The sequence below is a fragment of the Opisthorchis viverrini genome (genome assembly GCF_000715545.1).
Source record: "Opisthorchis viverrini unplaced genomic scaffold opera_v5_705, whole genome shotgun sequence".
Lineage (NCBI taxonomy): Eukaryota > Metazoa > Platyhelminthes > Trematoda > Opisthorchiida > Opisthorchiidae > Opisthorchis > Opisthorchis viverrini.
The window spans coordinates 4,864-27,065 of record NW_008752377.1 but is presented as its reverse complement, the minus strand read 5'-3'; the positions used below and the strand labels follow the sequence as shown (position 1 = coordinate 27,065).

Here is a 22,202-nt window from a genome sequence, read left to right as displayed (position 1 = left end):
AGCGTTGCTCCTGAATATGCCAAGTGACCTTCTAATAACCGGAACTTTTCGTGTGCTTTGCGTGTGTAAATTATTGTTCATTGAACCAGAGCCATTTAAATTCAGTCCAGATTACCGATTCCAACTGTTTTGAAGGCAAAAATAACAAGGGTTGTTCGAAGTCTTTCCCAGCGACCAACTTTTGAGCTTGCGCAGTATACGCCGTACCTAATTCATTGCAATTGAGATGGTTGCATCTTTCAACAGGGAACTAATGCGCCCTCAGGGCAGGCCAATTAATGTTCATGGAAAGCCAAGATTCAGCCTCCCATTGTGAGTGCTGGAGAGAGTAGTGTTATCACGTGTGTCTCGACAGTTAAGTGACCAAAGTCAAAAGTCACACGTGACATTTATTGGTAGTGGCATTCACTCTCAGAGCAAAACAGCAGCTGTCAATATCACTCCGGTAAATTATGCTTTCAAGGATAATTAGACGAGTGTAAATAGAGTATTTGGTGGGTAATAACTGTCCAGATGCTCCGGGATTTGCCGTTTCGGTGTGACCATAGGTAGCGAATAACAGCAATGAACTTCCAAAACAGTGCATGTTTTTATAAGCGCCGTTCAAATAGTGGCCAACTTAGCCCATCATATGTATTCCTAAACTGTTTACTTTCCATTGTCACGGAAGTGTCATAAATTTTATTTCACTGTAACCCGTCCCGACTTGCTTGAGTCAGAAAAAGGACACAATATTACGAGGACCGTTTCCTGAGTTTTCTTTTGGAAAATCTATGTAAACCTCTTAGGCCGGGGAGGAGTGAAAAGCTGAACGCAGCAGTTCAACTAATGGGTCATTCATTCGTTTTAACTTTCGCAAAACCATTTTTATGCCAATGGAGTTTTCATTTACTTAGCTTTATATCATTTTATAAATGAAGTTGCTTCGAGAAATTGTTATCCACAATTTATATACAAGAGCTCACCACAAGCCTGCTTATTAACCGCTTTGTCATTGCAGATCCACGCTTCCAGATGAGTTGGATAAAGACAATAGTTGGTTTATTTGTTTCCATTAAATAAGTATGAAAAATATACAAATTGGCAAAATTCAATTTGATGACTGCCACAAACAAGGATAGGGCAAATTCTACTCCTGGAAAACTGCATTTTTTCTATGTACCTTTTTCTGTCATTTCCTGTCAGCTTTCCACCAGACTTGCTATGGGTTTTTGGATCGCGACCGGGACTATACGGCGTACCAACCAAAAAAACTACCAAAATTACAGAGTAATGAAATTCGGTCGTGAGAATCGGATCGCAAGGCATATTTTGCGTAGACAGTTAACGGTTATATTGTTGTGTACGAAGATTTGTGAAAATATTTCCTCAACCCCATTTGCGTGCTCCTAGAATACCAGGATATGTATGAGACGTCTCGCGAAAACGGAATCCGAATTTCCAACCCCAGCTTATATACGTTCAAAACATTTCCAATCACTGACAAATGTTTGATGGCTATTTTGACAGATACTTAATGTCCTCATGAAGCTTTATTGTACGCCCCGTTTAATCAATTCATAAAACAAATTTCAAAATACTAAAAACTACCGTTTCAAAGTTCTCATTTGACATCAATTTATGTCTTGCGGTTGGCAAACATAGGTAGTAGTTACCAACGCAGCTCGTTCCGTTGCCGCTTTTCATCCAAAGTTAGGACTGCTATGAGAGTCCAACAGAATTTCGTCTTTGTTGTTTCCATTAGGTAATCGTGATGCGGTATTTCTTTCCCTCGAAAATGTACAAAACCATCATTTGATTGGTTCAAATGGAACTCGTCGCACCAGAATTTTCGATCATTTAAGTAAAATTTGAACTCAAAATGAATGCCCTTCGCAAATTATTCACTGAGTTTTCAATGAGGACCGTATGGATGCATGTGCTTTACGTGAAACAACGTTTTCAAAGTTTTCCGCGGTATTGTTCCACGTTACCAACTACGGTGATCGAAATTTGTTTTGCATGATCCGCTGACAAATTCCATTGTTACAAAGGCATGGGGGTATTGCCAAACCAGATAAAATATGTTTTTCATTATATTGGGCGAGGGTATCATAACGGAGCAAATTGGATTCACCAATTTCTCACATTATGAGCCAGACTAACTACCATTCAAATCCGAATTTTAAATCGCGAGTGCAGAACAGCCGGAAAAATGTAAAATGAATATGGCAGTCGCGACCGGATTGAAATTTAATCAATTAATAGGTGATAGAGCGGGCACAAATTAGTTTTGCACCAAAGTTTCTCCAGGATGTCAGGCTTGGCTGAGGGAAGGTTAACCTGATTACAAGAAGCGGTGCGGCAGGCAAATGAATCAAACACATTACGGACGATTACATGTCTAGCGACAGTCAGATGTTGGAAGTACTTTGATCGTATTGGGTTACCCTTTCGCGGACAGACCGCACGCATTCTAAAGTCAGCAGATTTCGATGGCCGAGTCTTTCTCACACAACTATTTATTACAACCAGATTACAACCACAGCCTGGCAACTTAGTCACTTTGCTTAAAGGATGTCCAATGTAAATTCATTTCCGTCGTATTTCCATTTCCTTACTTACGTTTCATATTACTAGCGTCTTCGTCAACTTATTGTATTCTGGATCCGTGTGGTTATGGCGTAAAGAGGCGGCCGACACCGATACCTTTCTACGGTTGCCTGCTTGATTATTTGCGAAACGATCCCCGTTGTCAACGTGTTGTTGCCAGATGTTCTACCTTCGTAAATTCTCGCTGTCCGTACATCGCCTCAAAGCATTCTTTAATTTTTAAAGAGACGAACGTTTCTCCATTGAGGAAGGTGTTCGCTATATATAGGTGGAGTCAAATGGCAACATGATGGAGGTTATTTGATATCTCATATCCCATATCACTCCATGCGACGCGAGAAAGTTCAGCATGACCCGTACAGGGTGTTTGTTTGAAATTAGTGTAACAAGGCAGATGCTGGAGTTCTTTTGTAATTCTGATGTTTTCAGGGGGTTATAGGCACACTTTGCTATACAGTGGGAATGTAGGTGTCAGCGCTACTGGGAAAAATACTAAGTTCATCCGCAGGTCCCTTGTTCATGCAGTAACAGTATGCTGAATGACGGACAACTTAGAATGCTATTCAGATTATTATTCGCCATGTCAATAGTTTTGCGGAAAATACTTACATTTTGTATATCGCAATGCGCAGGTTTTTATTCTTTGCCTCCACAAATGTGAATCAAGCCCTATAATAATCAGTTTTTTGAGGCAGCATTTGACTGACCAGTAAACTCTTTGAGTAAAGTTTAAACGGCGTTAGAATTTGATGAAAAACCTGAGTAAATAGGTTACCTTAAGAATACTTGGATACAGTCCGTACTTTCTCAAATTCTGATTATTTTTCTTTTATGCCCGTTCTCATGCGTAAGCAACGTAAGGGAAATCAGAGTTTCAGCAATCAATCCCCCATAATTTCTGATACCATACTCATGCGCTCCACAAAAAGCTGCGAAGATAAAAAGTACATTCAGCAAAATTCGCTGCAATGATTTCAATTTCGAGAGACCCCGTAAGGAATGCGCCTTTGCCTTCCGCAGAAAATTGTCTGGTTATGGTCAACGTCCCTGTGTTGACAACATTGCAATCTGCGAAATTTTATCATACACATGATTAATTGACGAAATGCTTCGGCAAGAAAAGGAAGATTATTACCTTCGCACTGTGATTGGTTTTATTTTTTATGAAGAGCGATTTGTCCCCTGTAACCAATTATGAAACGCCAGGCTATAGGTTTATACTTTCAACGAAACAAATTCACCTTAATAAAGACTATGATGGAATTTCATTTCGGGATTGAAAACTTGTACACATTACACAATGTTTTTGGCAGGCGAAATCATATCCTTTACGATCACCGGGATTTAACAGACAATATCGCGGGGTTGTCGGGAACATCTATGTTGCGGGGTGATATATAAGGTGATATAAGATGATATAAGGTGATATAAGGTGATATATAAAGTGATATATTTGGACATCAAGCAGCGGCAAACCGGTGCAAATAAGAAACTGGTTGCGATAATTTAACAAGAATATTCCCATATATTAGCGTCCTTGAATAATATCATTAAACAAACGTGTCGTGCTGGAGCGGATCAGTCAAACTTCTACAGCTAACCTGGATTATATTGTGTCGTTCGCCCTAAAAGCTACAATAGCAGTGACCGTTGCAGAAACTCAATCGTTTTCATTTACTTGCGTGGCTACAATCATCCTTCAGCCGAAATTAGTCCTTTCGATCTTTCATCAGTTCTTATTTGTGTTTGTCATTTTCAATTGTCAATGTTTTTTGCACATTCTACTTGCATTTGTCAATTTTTCCAGCACAGATGTGCACATGCCACAAGCAATCTGTGTTGGTCGGCTTCAGGATTCTTCGCGATTCTCCACCAGTGCTTCCTAAGCCCCGTATAAGTGTATGTAATCCTCCAAAGAATGGGTATATTTTAAGTTTAGGGAAAAATCTGTTGATTTTAAGTGTAACATTGAAGTCAAATAAGTTAAGTTCTCTATACTTTCCGCACATCCCATCTTTGTTTTTGTCCCGAATGCTGTAATCACTTGCAGATGTAAGAAGTTTGAAAAGCCGATAGTTTGAACGAAAAAGAACGTGATCGGACAAATTACAGCGAACCTACTGCACTTTATTAGCTTCACTGATATATTCTGTATCTACACGTTTTTTAAACACTACAAGTTCAGACCCGATGCCGCTCTAAAGAAAATTTGCCCAAACTTGGAAAATTACATGGATGTTAGCGTATTTTATGCTGCTCCCTCATGAGGCCTCGCTATTTCACAATGCGCATTCAATGGTATGAATTGAAGCTGTAAACTAAAGGCACAGAACAGCACGTCCAAAGCCCGAGTCAGCTGGGCTTTCCCTGGCGCCGTGTGCGTTTCTGTTGTGCAAGTAAATCTACGTGACATGAGGTCACCATAATATTGACCGAAACAAAGGTGGTAAACAAATACTAGTAAAACCTTGAACCAGAAATCTTGGTGCAGCTAAGGTGATGAATTAGTACATATGCCTGATGCACCAACTCCGTAAACGCAACGCGCTATTGAGCTACACGTGGAAAATATTTGGATTAAGACAGTTTTCCCTCCGCCGCTTGTATTTTTCTACCCTTGGGCATCTGCAATTCCATTGTTTTTTGATTCAGGTTTCTGACTTTAAAACAAGATGTACAATGTTCCCAGTTTCAGAACGCTCTAACAACTGATTTCTCAGACGGGAATTTGTCTCACAAATTCAAAATGAAAATCTCATTAAGACACCCGAATATTGTATGTCAATGTCACATCCTCAAATCCATACCACGACACTGTAGATATAGATTTTTGACCCGCGGCATGACGTAGTTTTAAAAATATCTAGCTGCGATTGTTCTTTACTGAAAACCTCGCAATTTGTCATTTGTTGAAGTTTTTATTTACAGGTAAATAGCATTGCTTTACATTGGTTGTTGAGTTGCGTGAAATAGCGGTTCATGCATTTATAGATGTTTAACTTGCACCCATTATAATTTTCACGGACTACAAATGTCACTGAGGCAATATAAGCCGCAAATTTTTAAATTCTGCGTCCACCGTGGGCACGTTCGATCAACCAGAAAGTAAACGGTTTGTCACAAATTCCGATTCTGTGAAATCAGAGCGATTAGTTCTTCGGCGGCTGGAAAGTGTTGGTTGGCTTGGGTACCATGTGCATGTGGCGCAGAGTTTACACGAGCTTCAAAATCATACTGCGTACAACGGACGTCCTCTGGCCACATTTCACCATCATCAGCCATCCAGCCATATGCTGATAGCTGCAATCTTTGTCAGCGCCATAGTGCATACGCGCATTTAAGCAAGATTTTGCAGTAAGAATGATCCTGATGACGTGCTGCTATAATGCCTTCGGATGCGTCAGTTGACTTCCGGATCAAAAGAGTTAGTCGGGTTGTGGTCCTTTATTCTCACAAACAATTTGGCATTTCTGGCATATTTCCAAGAGGCAGAAAACATAACGACTGATTATATTTGGTTTTTGATTGCTAGCGGAAAGACCGTCACCTTTACCCCAAAAGGAGTTGGTGAAGAATTCGGCGATTGACGATTATAAGGTAATGACGGAGAGGGCAAAAATTATGCATCGGGACGCTCCGTGGTGATGTACAGCAGCGTAGTAACCCGGTATAAACATTTATTTATGAATGTTTTGAACTCCAAAAACTACAGTAACAAAAATTTTCTAGTTACCCCGCTTTACGGATCTGACTCGTAGACCAAAGCAAAAAGAATCCATGTGTTGTATTTATGCTTTGCGGATCTAACTCAGCTTCTGGTTTGGAGCCCATCTTTAATAAAATGACCTAACCAACATAGCAACCAGCTCTATCAAGACCCACAAAAATATTAATTTGGTGACACATCATCAGTAACATTTACACGAAAACCGCTATAAGTGCCATTCTACAGCCACCGTTTACGATTTGCTGGTATTATAACTGAAAACGGTGCTCCGGATTAATGTGCATGTGCATCCGTTCCCGCTGCGCTACTTTCTTTTGAAAAACATCAGGGAGTGTCAACGGTTACCGTGAACACTGAAAGGCACGATTATATATCCGCTAGTTTATGTACGCAACATTGCCGTGCTGCCCCCATTCTGCCTATCCAGTAAATAAACTGAAAATGCACGACAGACAGGAGAATACGGCAAACCTTGATATAATCCTTATCTCAAGCTCCGTCTTCCAGACTTCACGTGGGAAAGTTTCTCAGTGGCTGAAAATAGACATAGAAAGTGCTTCATTTTCTGGCTCAAAGAAAAGATAACCTCTTTACCGTTAGTGGTTTCGAATGTGGACTTTGGGGTAAGGAACACCCCTACAATAAGCTGTGAGACGTTTGAGGTCTTACCTATTCGAACCAAGAAGGTTATTAAAAGTCGTTTTTATTTTGAATCCCTATGTAGGTGGTTTAATCAATATTTCATTGAACACTTGTCTACGGGCCGAGCAATCGCCACTTCAATCGATAAGTTGCAATGTATAATTTGTAAAAACACTACATTTGTGATTCCGTCGGTGGCATCAAATGCAAATTGGGTGAGAATTGTTAAGCATAGAACCATCAATCACAAGGAAGTCACCTGAAATGCTCGGAATTATTCGAGTATATCCTAACTTTTAAACTACATTGAACGATGTTTAACATTGAAGTTAAAGAATAAAACAATACATCACATCGATAAAGCACTTTGGTTGAAGCGCATGTTATGATTCACGACATTATAAAAATTGTAATGGATTCCTTTCTGCAGTGTGAAAATTTGTTCTGTGATTAAAACTTTAGGGTTTCTACTATCTTGAAACTTCCCTACGAAAATTGAGCATGCCTGAATGTTGACCGGAAGACTAGTGTTTACCACTTTCACCAGTTTCCGGGCGAACCGACCGAAAAGTCAAGTCAACCAATAGCCTTGTTATTGGTCTTCACTGTGCTGATCGATAACCAAATGAAGTAAAATGCGGGGCTTCCATGTTAACTGTAAACGTAATCCTCCAGTGTATGCAATTTCACGTGCGATGCCCTTATTACTTTCCTGAACCTCTTAAAAATAAAAAAGCAGCACTCTTATCTCGGTTGGGCAATAAAATGATGCACCACCGTTTGCGTAAGCAAGGGGCAAAGTGATAACTGACAAGTGACAACCAAAGCCGATGTTGGCGACAAAATAACGCGCACTGCTGAGTTGGAAATCAATAGCAATTATCGTCAGTTCACCGTGAAATTTTCTATACTACATGGTCTCCGAAAATGTACTCTTTTCGCAACCTGTTATAATGCAACCTATCACAAGGGGAAGAACACAACCAAATTGTTAAACCAAATGCAGTTTTTCTTGTCGAAACAGCTTTCGTGATCTTAAAACCTGGAAATTTTACAGTTTTTTCCTTGCCTTCAAAGCCAGAAGCACATGACAACCACTACACTGCAAGCCCTTGACAAAATCGATCGCCTTGCAACGGATGAAATCCTCAGCTTCCGTTGTTCACCGGTGCCAAAACATATAGTGGTTCACTACAGGTCCAATGGATCCGTCACTGAGATCAAAATGGGTTAGCCATTTTGGTCAACGTGAGATCGGTTCCAACAAAGGTTGAATTCCAAACAATAAAAAGGAGACGCACAGAGCCGTTTTTTCTCACACACTGAAAGAACTTTGCGAAGGCATTCGTCATTCGTCAGAAGAGCCGACGGTTTTTCTGTCGATGGAGATTTTGACTTACGCGATGGCCGTGGGAGGCTCAGCTTGACGTTACCATTGTCGCTAGTGATACACACCGGACAGTGCAAAAAGTTATTACTGTGTACGCATTGGCAGTCGTTCCAAATTTGCAATGTAAGAAAATAATTAAAAACCTGTGGTCGACCAACAAAGACCGAACGCTTGAAAAAAGTTGAGTGTCTTGTGGTTATGTGCAGCTGAAAATCTCCGTGAATGGTTTCCGAATTTAAAAAGTATATAATTAGACCCCACTGAGTTTTGTTGGGAGATGTCCATGAAACCCTCTAGCAAATTGTTAGTTTAATGTCAGCTTTTTCAACCAGCCTAAATCTTTTTAACTCTGGCACCTTATAGTAAAATCATCCACAATCCTCGGCCATGAGGCAATGTGGCTAACTTTCGTGGACACAAGCCAAATTAGGCTGCCACCGTGACGTGACTGCTCCAATGATCCCATAAACCATATCGTTTCTGGCTTGAAGGGATGTCTAAGCGACAACAATGGACACCGTTAAATGCGTGCTTTCATGCAACGAGGCGGTCATGAGGTCCAGCCTTGCAACCATCTGCAATTGGATGCTTCAGAATGACAGATGTTTCGTTCAGATGACGAGCCTGTCCATATTGGTGCAAGTGGCAATGATACCTTACTTACAAATGTGTGAATTCTAAAATTACAGTCACAAACCGCAATTTTCAATTGCACGTAAGTTTACAACGACCGCTGGTGTGTGGTTTAATTTGACCGAACATTTTTTAAAGTCAAAAAGCACGATGTTGTTAAAAAAGGTACTTGGTTTACTTAGCCACATCAACAGTGAAAGCGTAATTCATAAGTCTAAGATCCATCGAGTAAGTGACTCAAAAGAGATAACCCTAATGCACTCCCTCTCAGGATCAGACACTTGTTGCAGAGGTCAGCTGCAGTGTCGCAAAAGTCTTGTATTCCCTTTTTGTTCACAGGACTGACATTTGAGTAAAAAACTCACGGTCAGTTACACCACCTAAGTCTTTCAGCTTGATGAAGTCACCGGACGGTCCCATTCGCTTGCACAAGTCTGTCTACCGATATTCAATCTATGCACCATCTCACCACACAAACGAACGTTGCGCAATCATTTGGCTGTCAGGTATCAGGCCGAATGGCGTTATATATCTGTGCTGCAAAATAAATGACGCCTTGTTAGATTCACAACACCTTTTCTACGCAAAGCTCTGTTGGACATTGAAAGCTCGAAAACAATAGACAGCTGCTACCTGATTCATTGATGCTATACATCAACTGAAACGGCTGATAAGCCATAGGGAGCGACGGTCAGCTTAGCGAAATGTGGGAGATTTGCTTGCAAACATACTGAAGTAGATAAGTGGGCCGAACGCCTCGAAGGAGATTTTGTGCTTTTCCAAGCATTTATTTCGTGCACTTGCTAACATGCTTCAAGTGTAATTTAACAATTTTAATCTGCCATAGGCCATACATAAAATGGCAAACACATCTAAAAGTCGTCCGGTTTTCGATAGTCCAAAACTTCTAATGACATGCTATATTATTTATTATCATTTGTTATCGTCATTATCAACTTCCCGCGCAGTTGCGACTAAACGAATCTATACAGCGTGTAGGTTTTTGCATTCAATGTCGCACGCAAGATACACACATGGGCACCCAAAATCAAACAATATTGATTGTGCATATTGGTTTCGTAAACTGGTACACCGTATCAAATGTGATGCCCCATTCGCTTGCTTTTATTCTACATTTCCTTATCTTATTTGCGCAACCCGTTTCATTCAGAGATTGTCTAGCTAATGGTAAGCAATTCCTAGACGCGTAATAAAAAATACTAGCAAACAGCATCAGAGTCCATTTTGTCCCCAGCACTCTTCCCCAGCACTGCAAAAATCTAATACTCCTCGTCCTATCAAATATTTGGGTATTAAAACGTGTAATCCGTTTGCAGCTACATGTTGTTTAATGCGGTCGCTTTTCATGTTGATAACTCTCAAATTGCCGTTTGTTACCCAACCAAACCAACCAATCCAAAAACGGATTTTACAACTTCATGATGATAATTTTAAGGTGCCCACTTGCTGCAGATTTCTCTCAATTGTGGGTTAGACATTTTTAGTTCGTAAAATCATTTGAAGAGTGCACATGCATTAAATCATTCACAATCTCTCGAATGTTTCGAAGGAATATCGGCATTCAGGTCAAAATAAGCGGGATGAGAGAGTGCACATTCTTAAAATATATTTTCAGCCAAGTAGGGTTTCTGCTTGGCCATGCTTTGCTGTGTCCCTTCCAACATGAGCTTAAAAATGTATCATGTTTTTTCTTAGTAGCATTTGTTAACCACATTTTCTCTTGAAGGCTTGCTACTGATGTCAAAATGTGACTTTCATATACATAACAAATGTATGAACAAAGCAAAGGCTTGCATGGCAAAAAAAATAGATGGTTGGTTCAAAAATGCCAAATTTTACCGGAACAGATTTAAATTTGGATTGTGCAATGGTAAGCATAGTGAATTCTTGACTACGCGTTGACATTTTCTATCGACACGATGACCGATAGTTCCCCAACCGGTCCACCAACTTATGACGTGTGAGGTAAATCTCTCGATGACGACAAAAACAAAGAAAATGAAGGTGGTGATTCCCAAAAATCTGACACCCAGGTTATCACGTTTGCTGCAGATTGACAAAATAGCTCGTTTATGTCTCCGTAATATTGGATCTACGCAGAAACGGGCCTAAAAAATCGTTTATCATTATTATTATTATTTATTCATTTATTATTTAGCGCTCGGGCTCCCAGTTGTTGTCGTATGAGATCCGCTAACATCCTGCTAATGAAAAACATTCCGGGCTTTCACACAATCAAGTAACTGGTTGTTTGCGTAAATTTAAGTCTCAGAAGTCGCCACAAAATTAACTGTTGGCTTCGCGTTAATTTACACACTATTAAACTGGTTTCATGACAAACGCTTACCGGTATCTGTGAAATAGTATTTTATCAACAGAAATTTATGCGGACCTTGTTCTTTACGCGCCTTTTTAATCTACTCTCAACTAGAGCATTACGTTATTGTGCAGCAATCCGGCATTCAGACGGGTGTGTATAAAATTACTTATAAACCACACATTGCTAGCTTAGTATGAGCAAAAACACGTACATGCGTGATTTTCACTATGTTATCTTAAGGTAGCGGCAACTTAAAACGAGATCAAAAATGGCTTTTGAATAATTGAGCAATGACGTTTAAATTTCTCTCTGACTGTACCTATGTATGAACGTTAATACCATCACATGTTCAATTAAGTGACCTACAAAAATACTCCAGTATCGCTGGTTGGGTCATCATTTGTGCAATGACCCAAAACACCCAATTATCTTTTGAGGCAGTATTTCACTTGACGACTCAGTTCTTGTCAAAAAAATCAAGATTCGCCGAAATCGCAGGAAGGTGAGTACGAGAGTGAGTACTGAACAAAGATATTCAAAACAAACAAACCAACAAAGCGGCCATAATTTGGAGGATTAAATTGACAACGGAAGAATTAGCATGTTTTTAACTCTACTGTATTTTGAAAGACGTGACGAGTTTCTTACAATTCATTATAAGGATAACCATAATTAAACACAATTCAACTTCAAGTCACATAGTAACTTAAACAAAAAACGATACAGCCCTAGAAAAAGTTCGATGTGTCATTATTTGAATTTGGATATTCTTCTTGAATTAAGAAGCATAGTTATCCAATTTACTTGGCCTTGCGTAAGATATGATCTTAATCGCGAGTTTCGGATTTGAATTTGGACTGTACTGTGACGTGCTTTAACTCGGCTTCAGATCATACTCACAAGCTTCTTTGGAGGTAGATTCTGGTTGATGAATGCAACGTGCTCACCTTAACTCACTTAAGTGCAATCATGTGAAAGTGAGTGCGAGGTTCCTTTTTGAATGTTTCCTTTTATGATACCTGCCTTTTCGGCAAACGAATTTTTAGAGTTTATATGTTATCTGCTATTTTACATTATAATCATTGAGAAAAATTGGAATCAACTTCTATGTATACATTTGATAATAAACGCGGGAGGAATCAAGCTATTTTTGATGCTTATTCATCATGCATATTACAAAGCAAAACGTCCAAAATGGGTGAGTATACGCAATTGTGTTGACAGCACAGCTGTACAAAAAAGGTACTCCGCGTGTCAATTTTCGACTACCGTTTTAATAATAATAATCTACCGTTACTTACGTTTAAAAAATAAGATCTATGCAAATATCCTTACTTGTACTAACGATTAACGGTCAGTTTGCAGTATGCGCAACGCAATGGAGTAGAAAATAATCCACCACACGGGATTGCTTGAGAGTCGTTCGTCCATTGGATATCGAATGCATTGTTCCAGACAAGTTGGGGAAGATAATGTTTTGACTAATGACACACAAATGCTGTTGAGCTGCCAAGTCAAAACTCCATGGCGTGAAAATCGTCAAAAAATTAACTTGTAGAAAACTGCCTGACAATAAATATCCGTTGCGCAAACAAAGTCGAAAAAACATTCAAACACACGTCTTACACAAATAAGTGTGCAAGTGAGCAATTATAAAGCTGATATGTCAAATGGGAATACATTTCAATTACCCGCAAGTGTTCCCAAAACTCTTTTTTCATCCATGGAGGCAACACATCTCGAGTAATATGTCACTGCGAGATATTTTCTGGGTTTCTTATTCATAAAAATGGCAAAAGTGCATAAGCTGGAGTAAGTGTCTATTCGCAAAATGCAATATTACATGTGTTCTGGATAAAGGAAGACAACCCTAATATCAGTCAGATAGGGGTATTTTTGCCTCGTTGAGGATAAAGCAGTGGGAACATAAATCGTATGTGAATCTAAACAATCTGAAAAACTGTTGAAGTATTTTAGAACCCTAATATCAGTCAGATAGGGGTATTTTTGCCTCGTTGAGGATAAAGCAGTGGGAACATAAATCGTATGTGAATCTAAACAATCTGAAAAACTGTTGAAGTATTTTAGTGGTTTTATTTTACCAAATTTATTCTACAACAGAACGCACATCTTATTCAGAATTCCTGCGGGTGATAATTGAACGGCTTTCTACACCCGCTTACACCCTGTTATTCGCGGACATCAAAATTATTCGCGCAACATACTGACTTTTGTGTCACTCCAATGAGGTGATTGATTTGTGAAATACTGTCTCCTTCCAATATCCGGAGTGTTCGCCCGAGGATCATGTCTGCCGAACGCTTCTGACTGTAACGGTCAATCGAACTCGCCGCCCGAGCAAGTGTGGACGTCCGATCAGCCAAACGCTCTCAGTATATCCCCCGAAATCTATGTTCCTTTCTCCGGCGCAAACCATTTCTACAAGCGATTTCTCCTAAATTTGGATACCACCTGCTAAAATCTGTTTGGAGATATATGAGAAAGCCGCTATTGCGCTACTACAAGACCGACTTGTTTTGTTAATTTTAAAACGACGCAGCCAACGTCTACGTGTAGGGGAAATTCTCAACTGTCAAAAAAGACTTAAATGCAAACCGTTGATCACACCCTTGAATAACAACGTTGCCAATAACGAAATGAACGCATGAATTTTTTTGCTTTTTAGAAAACTGGTGACAGGCATTTGAGAGTGAACACTCTCATGAAGAACGGAAACCAAGGCATCTGCGCAAAACGCAGTGCGGTGACGCATTATGAGATAAACACGTCATTTGTATTTTTTGCACACTCCAGAAATTATAACTGACTTTCGGGATCATTGAAAGTTGTAGCGTTTTGACCGCAGTCAATTTTCAGTGACGAATTTCCCGAAATTTCGTATTTCATAGTGTGTTTCATTTAATACGTGAGCGTGCGTTGATGATTAACGTGAAAGCACCCTTGCCCGACAACCAGACGTTTCATGGGGCCGACATGTTTTCTGGCAATGAATTATAAATAATAGCAATTTGCGGTTGTGCACACTTTTTATTTAGAAAAATTATATTAATGTCTCCAGGCCAACAGGTTTAAGTTCGCTTGGGATGACTGCTTCAGTATTCCGTTATGAATTATGTAAACAGTGGCTTACGTAAATAAGGCTTACAGAAACACACCATGTTCCGAAGTATCGGTCGTTACATTCATGAACATCGCGAATTCTGAATTCGTCGATGTTGGACGAGAAGGCGCTAATCCGATTTCAATTGATGTCGTTACATTCATGAACATCGCGAATTCTGAATTCGTCGATGTTGGACGAGAAGGCGCTAATCCGATTTCAATTGATAAAAGAGGGAAAAATGGTTATAACATTAGGGGGAAAGTAAAGGTATTCCAAGATTTAAAAGGTCAAATATTGCGCTTGCGTTTTTTTTATTTGTGAGCCAGTTGAACCATGAATCATCAAAGGTAAATTTTGTAAACGTCGACCTAACATCCCATTCAAGGTTCCTTAATGGTGCGGATAGAGAACGGAAATAGTGAAACAACATAAAATTGAATAAACCGATTTTTCTTGTTTTCTAAAATTGGACTGGCCGAAAAAATTGCAAAATTTTCGGCACCGAACTGCTTGGTAGCAAACTCAAGCGCTATCATTTTCTTAGCACATCCACCGGTCGTGTAGTCCACAACGCGTATCTGAGAAATCTAGTAATTCCCGGTAACACACAATCGAATAAAACGAAAACGCAGTTTACACATGTGAACTAAGCATATACAGTGGTGCTGTGCATGATAATTATGTGCAATTAAATTTTGTGGTTGTGACACACGCCAAACCGAATATTGCAACTTTTACACTACAAATGTTTGGCTTACGTTATGTGAGCATAGACACATGGGTTGTTGGAAACAAAGCAAATAATCCTGGCAATCACGGCGTAGCTACAACGCATTCAGTAGCGCCATGGATGTTGTTCTGTGATGAGATACTCACACGGAATATAGGTAACTAACCTCAAGTTTCATAAACTGTGTGAATGAAAAATGTGATTTTCTTGTTAACATCATCCACCGTTTTCCAATTTGAAACGAATCCTGTCAAGTTGATTTTGCTGGCATAATTTATATCTATGATTCACACGGTGGAGTGAGGAAAAATAATCATAGGAATAAATTAGTGGATACGAATCACGCCCCATTATACATGACAAACAGAGACATTTTTGTGACCTTAATCCTCATTGGTCTTACGTTCCGCTGACCACAATGTTCAACGACATGATTTGTACCCACGCATAAAATAAACTACAGACAAAGCCCGCGAGGAAGGTGTGATAATTTTTTTACTGGATAATTACTAATGGAAATGTATACTGATCGAAATCGTGGGTAAGTTTCCAAGCAGCAAATTTGATGACAGGGATATCGTTTTGTTCACCGGTTGACGTGAGCTTTTGTAGAAACGTACTGGTGCCCATTGCTTCATTGTCCCGAGCGCATTTGTATACTCTATAATGAACAAATGCGCTTGGGAAAATGAAGTTTTTGTATCAATAGAAAGCTGGCTATTTTAACTGCAGTTAGTCGCTGCTGATCACTGAAAGTTTTACGACGGTCCGTCGTATCGAACGTTTCAGAGGGCGTTGAAAGATGTGTCAATGCATAAAGGTCTCCTCACCAAACGGAAGAGGATCAAAACTTGAGGGTCGCATCGGAGGCGCAATTGGACAATCGTTTAGGTCAACAATGACCTATGGGCCAATGTTCCGGCGATGCAAACTGTATTGGAATAGAGCTCGTTTAAATGTAGTGTATTTCCATGTGGAATTTCTGCCTAACAACTGTTTCCCTCAGAGGTTGACATTGCTACATTTTTCGACAAATGCGTCAAGCACATATACATATTGATCAGTTTCAAACTTATTCTTTTGAAAGTTTGGAGTAATATGGACTCCTCTCAACGAAAACTGTAGCTGTTCAGATAGTCCTTCCTCATGAATCATGCTTGTCATAATCATTCTTGGTCTCATATGCAACGCGTATATATTTGTCTGCGACTGCGTTACCTTCCTTGATATGTAATATCTTCCTATCGGCCCCATGAAATTTTTAGATGTCAAATTCACCGAATGCTGAATGCGGCGATTATGTATAACTTTGCTGATGCCCGGGGAACCATTGAGAGTAGCTGATCTTTTAAAAGCACAAAATTACTTGCCTGGAATCAATTAAAAATCCTTTGGTGGTTTTATGTGATATTTTTATGCCTTATAAATCAAGGTGAAAAGAACCTCATGTCCTCTTAGACATCCAATCGATTGCGTGCAGTGATTGGGGCAGTAAATTTTACTTGTAATTCCATGATTATTCGTGGTAAATATTTGAGTAGAAATTCCATGGATGTTAAAGAATATTCTCAGCTAACATCTGCATGAAGATGGCTGAACCAAATGTTGTGCAGTATAATGAGGACTAAGTTTAAATTAAAAATTGTTTGATTGGAATTCACTCAAGTAGATATAGCTGATGTGCTTATTGTCGTTTCTGTTGTTTTATACTTAATTATTGCTAATTATTACAATGCTCTTTTTAGTAAGGTTCAGCAATGTGCAGCATTCCATGATGTTTTTGAATCCAAAAGTGTTCTCATCGAAGAAGGCAACGAACATCACACAATCAACTAACCATTTAAAGTAATTGTAAAGTTTATCGTTTTTTCGGATTCATGTGGTACGCAATTCATTGTCAGTTCTAATACCCAAGCACCCCGCTTACAACATCATCGCGGCCTCTGTTGTTTATAAACTTGGAAACAAATACTAGCCAATATTCACGGAAGCATTCGTTTTCATTTTATAAAATAGGTGGCAGGGGAACGACCTTTAAAAACGGACGTTGCGTAGCGTTGGATAATACTAATGAAGTATGCGAGTAGTATGTTGTTTATTGATAGGTCAGCTACGCGTATAAAGAAAGGTAACATTTATTAGGTAATTTGTGTAATCGCTTCGTAGCCTACGTTTATACTTGAATGATAGTGAATGAATAAACAAGAAGGCTCAGAAGAGGCGTTCGAGAAGAACATAAATATTCACTTTTTATGAACAAAATGCATGTGAGTATTTTGTTCCCCTGTCCAATATTCCCCAAATGTTCAGTTGATGTTTTTCTATAAATAATTCAATTAGGTTCGATTTACAAGCCGCAAATCGGATAAAATCATCTTTACTGATGCTAGGTACCATTTCGCTTGGGTAGATAAACACCATTACCTCTGATTTTTGTCCTCAATTGGAAACGTCTCTTTCCCCGTTTAATTTGCATTACTAAGGATTCTTTCAGTAGTGAGTTTACATCAAAGATATTGGCTAACTACCCATTTCCATTGGTTGATGCTGAAAGGAAGATTTCAAAGCACGCCGATAATTTCATCCTGGCGAAATAGCTCCCCGCGTCCATGCAGCGGATTGTATCCTACCTTCGGCATAGAAACCTGACTTATCCTACTTCCCATGCCCCTACGACGTATGCATACAACTGGTATGTGAAATCATCACCGTTGTCGATATTTTCAACTCAAGATCGAAAATCAACAGCTGTCCAAAATACTCATTAGTCTGTAAAAAACATCTTCCTACGAACATAATAATGACCGGACGTGGTAAGGAGCTTGGGTGATTGGGACGATTGGGTAACGGATTTCGTGAGCCCTTGCAAATGTGCGAGGCTGGTGTAATGGTTATCATAGAAGCCTTCCAAGTTGTCGATCCGAGTTCGATTCCCGGGACTCGCAGTCCGTTTGCGCAATACGTTTTTCGCTCACCCGCCGTTTTGTTCTCACTGATCGCTTCTTCTGCTTCCCTTATGTCAGTCCCGTGCCCGTCCGTTCACCAAGGCTCAACGTAACCCACCGAGTTCGGAGAAACTTGTCAGTTAGATAGGTCAAATTGGGCTGCCACGTGTGCGCGGCAATGACCTGCTCTCAGACTCTCGGAGGACCTTGTGAGTGTATGTGTGTCTGTGTGTGATCGTTATTTTGAGACGCACAGTTAGGCTGAACCATTTCTAATTTGCACGCAAATCCTGCGTGCTCAAATGGCTAAATACAGATTGTGAGGGGTGTTCTGAACATTTGAAATGAGCGCTAAAATTTTGGGTTTTCGAATACTAGCCTCTAGCGCCATTTCAGGTGATCGCAGCCGTTCGTTTGCAAAGAAACCCAATTGAATTGAACTTTGTTCGCCGAACGATGTATGTATAGGACTGATAGATGGAATGTTTGTTATTTTGCTCTTGTTCGTCTCAGGCTGATCTTGCGGTTTTCCGTTTCCGATAATTTTCTTATTTTGTTTGCTTTCCTCATTTTCCTTCATTGTCTATGTTTTCTTGCGCAGTCCTTCTTATTTCGCCAGATATGCAACTTTTGCTTCACCATTCCTCCGTTTTTCCTGCAACAGTTTGCATTTTCTTCCCAATTTCCCGGTTCGAATTCTGTCCGCTTTGATATTTTCCTCTTAAATTCTTCATTATTTTTTACCGTTTTTAACGTATTTCGATTTACTTCTCATTTTTATACAAATATCTTGGTTGTGTCTTCTTACTGTTCCCTCACGCTGCTTGTTGGTGACAAATATTCTTTCCTGTCTCTAGAAGCTTCTTTCTTAGAGCAGCTTCCCTTATTTTGCCGGGTTTGCAATTTTCGCTCTAACGTTTCGACTATTTCCTTCGGTATTTCGCTTGTGTTTATTGTTTAAATCAAAAGTGATAACCTAAAATCCAAAAATGAAGAACTTTTCTGAAGATTGTTTCAGTGAAGAGTGAGTTAAGTCCTGAGATAACAAAGCAAACTGAACTCCCATTTCTTCTTGCATAAGCTGTAAACTCACTATTTGAATTCTACGACCTTCATCGTACAACCCAATAACCAGATCCAGAATCGGCTGAAACTCTTGCCGTCAGCTGTTTGGTCTTCAATGGTGCGAATACAAAAATCGATTAGGAATTTGTCCACCTGCAGATTTCATTTGAAAGTAACAAAGTTATATCAGTCTATTTTTGACCCCAGGATAACCTCGTTCGATTCACCAGCCTCCTCCCTTTATCCGGAATTGCGTCGCCATACAACCAGAACAGGTCGTTTGGAATCTGAGCATGTGGCTTACATGCACCTCTTTTGTTTTGTCACGCTGGGGTGTCCCACTGCTATGATATAAGCTTGTTATTTCGGGCAGGTCGATAAAGAAGTCTTACACATACAAAACATTAGCCAGCGTTGGTGGAGTAGTGGTTGCACGCTCGCCTCGCATGTCAGATGTTCGGGGTTCAAACCCAACACGGTCATTGGATATGCACCGCTGATGAGCTCTAATAAGAGCCAAACTCAAGTTCAGTGCTTCTCTTTGGTGTGAACTCACCGGAATAATTAATTACGGCAGAACAGGAAGACGATCGTTCAAACGAAAGTGGTGTGACCATGAACAAACTACATTGGTCTGGAAAGATTGGACACGTAGAAAAAACACGTATGCAGACTTGGTGCACGAATTCTAATCCGGCTTGATTAAAGATGAAGAACATTTGGATTTGTTTGTAAAAAACGAAGTGATTTTATTAGTTTTTGTCCTGGGCAAATGAGCACAGCTCAGATGGTAATGAGGCACCATTAACCGCATTGCTAGTCAAATCCTGGGTTTGCTGCGTACAAGCTGTGTGCAATCAGATCTTTACACCAGCTCAAACGTTATCAAAATTTGGTTGGATGTAATAGACGATGCCAGGTATGATACGCGTCATTCCTTGAGATGAAAGGTACTCATCTGGATTTTCAAGTATGCGGTTCTGAAAACCGGACAAACGCGAAGTACTAGACTTGTCAGTGCAAAAATCATAACTCTTCCATTTTAACAGCAGCGTTGAGATCTTCTCGTAATTTTGACCAGCAAACTTCTGACGTAATTAATTAGTGCGTCTGAATTCGCGCATGAATGTCACGTGGAATTGGGAAGAAATTTTAGCGCAATAAACTTGGTGAACTTGAATTTCTCCCGAAGGATATCGAATCAGATGATTGTCAACGTACGAGGCCACCATCACCTATCTCAATCTCAACTTTGCTAGATTGCGAATCAATTCTAAAGTGCAGATTGGATTGACGTTTTTCAGAAGAACATGTTGAAGAATACTTCTGAAAACCTGCAGTTTTATCCCAGATATCAGGGTGATTATGTAATATATGTAATGTAATNTCCGGTTCAGCATTAATCGCCCAAGCAGGAACATTCCTGTACTAAGAATTAGTTGTTTCGAAGATGCTGGTCATACATCTGGAAAAGGTTCTTGATGGTGTTGATTAATCAGGCGGAGTTATTAAATCATTTGTTTTATGACTAATCGGAATTTACGAGCGGAAGTGCATTGACTGACAATTAATATTCCTAACTAAAGAAATTCTAGGTAAGGGGTCCATTACGCACTTGAGAAATACTTATGCTTATTTAATCAGATGCAGCTTAAAACGACTTTATGGATTTTTTTGTCTCACCTGTCTGGGGTCACTACCGCCGGGCTAAAATTTTTGACGGAAAAGTGCGATTTCGTGCATTTTCATGCTTTCTGATTTTAAAACACGGAGTCAATATTCATTCCTGGTATTGGACAGTTTTATTATCTTCCGGACGCCAATGGAAGGGATCAGAGTCGATCATTTCCAGATTCGGGTTGGTTAGTTTACGAAATAAAATGATATCACTTCTGGAAGCTTTTCATTTCAGCCGCCTTCCACTTTACTGATACCAAGAGGCGTCCAAGACGCTTTGCCCTGAATTATTTCACAACATTACACTCACTATTTACACGTAGTACGTGAATAGTAGGTGAAAATGTCTTTGTAAACGGTAAGTATTATTCTCGTCTTCCGACGTATGCAGAAGATTGCGGAAACTTCTGATGGCTAATATTTTCCTAGGTTCTCTTTGGGAATTGTTTCTACAAAACAGGAGAATAAAATGGCCTGTGTTGTCATAGTTTACCATTACATCTACTAAATTATTCAAAATGTGTACAATCAGTACACCACGAGATAGGTGTAGCCAGGAGTCTATCCAGTAAGCAGCTTTTCCAATGAACATGAGGATATTTTAGAAGTGTTTGTTCTCCCTCACACCTGGGATGTTTGCCGCTTAGGCTTCACTTCAACTGCATCTGTTACCGCATTTTGAAGAAATCATGGTCTTCTTTGGAGATGCAAGAAATCATATCATTTACTAAAAATTGTAGTGAGCTGAGAAGAGACATTTAACGAAGAACCAAGATGTCATGCACCGTAAAATGTTCAAGGTAAATGAATATCTTTCAAAACTAAGCAAAAAAACCACGCGTTCAAAGAAAAACACTTCCTTCACAATATCCACACTATTGGATGCTTGGATGTAAACAATACCCCGATGCGTTTGTTCGGCTAATACTATGTGTGGAACTGCATTTGCATGGTGTAACGCCTTCTTTATATTTCTTTCACAGGGTATCACCAGTTTTGCTGATTTGGTCACAAAATATCAGAAGATTATTTCATGCACCGAAATATACATCTGTGGCGAAAAGTATGTCAGAACCGTGTCAAACAAGTTACAAAGTGCGTCAAGTCTTGCTCAGTCCTTTGTGTAAGTTACATAGCTTTATTTCTAAGGCACGCCACAGATCAGTTATCTTCCAAAATGGAACTATTTACATGGAAAATATGAAAGCTATTTTTTGTGGTTTAAGGGTTTTTGCTCTACAGTTGCTACAAACCCCATCATATTGCAAACCCAGGTGCAAGACGTCATCTATATCATGCATGCTGAAGATGCCACGCGAAACAATGGTCCACTGTG

At 39.6% G+C, this 22,202-nt stretch overlaps 1 protein-coding gene across 1 annotated transcript in view; it reads left to right on the top strand.

Moving 5' to 3' along the window:
* T265_15665 (hypothetical protein) overlaps positions 1-21,927 on the top strand; it is a gene marked incomplete at both ends in the record, with an annotated part of 75,272 nt that extends 53,345 nt beyond the window's left edge. Inside the window, 2 exons of the mRNA XM_009178898.1 lie at positions 18,203-18,259; positions 21,850-21,927. Of these exons, the coding sequence (XP_009177162.1) occupies positions 18,203-18,259; positions 21,850-21,927 (135 nt within the window). The remainder of the gene's footprint in view (positions 1-18,202; positions 18,260-21,849) is intronic.
* Between the last annotated feature and the right edge of the window lie 275 nt (positions 21,928-22,202).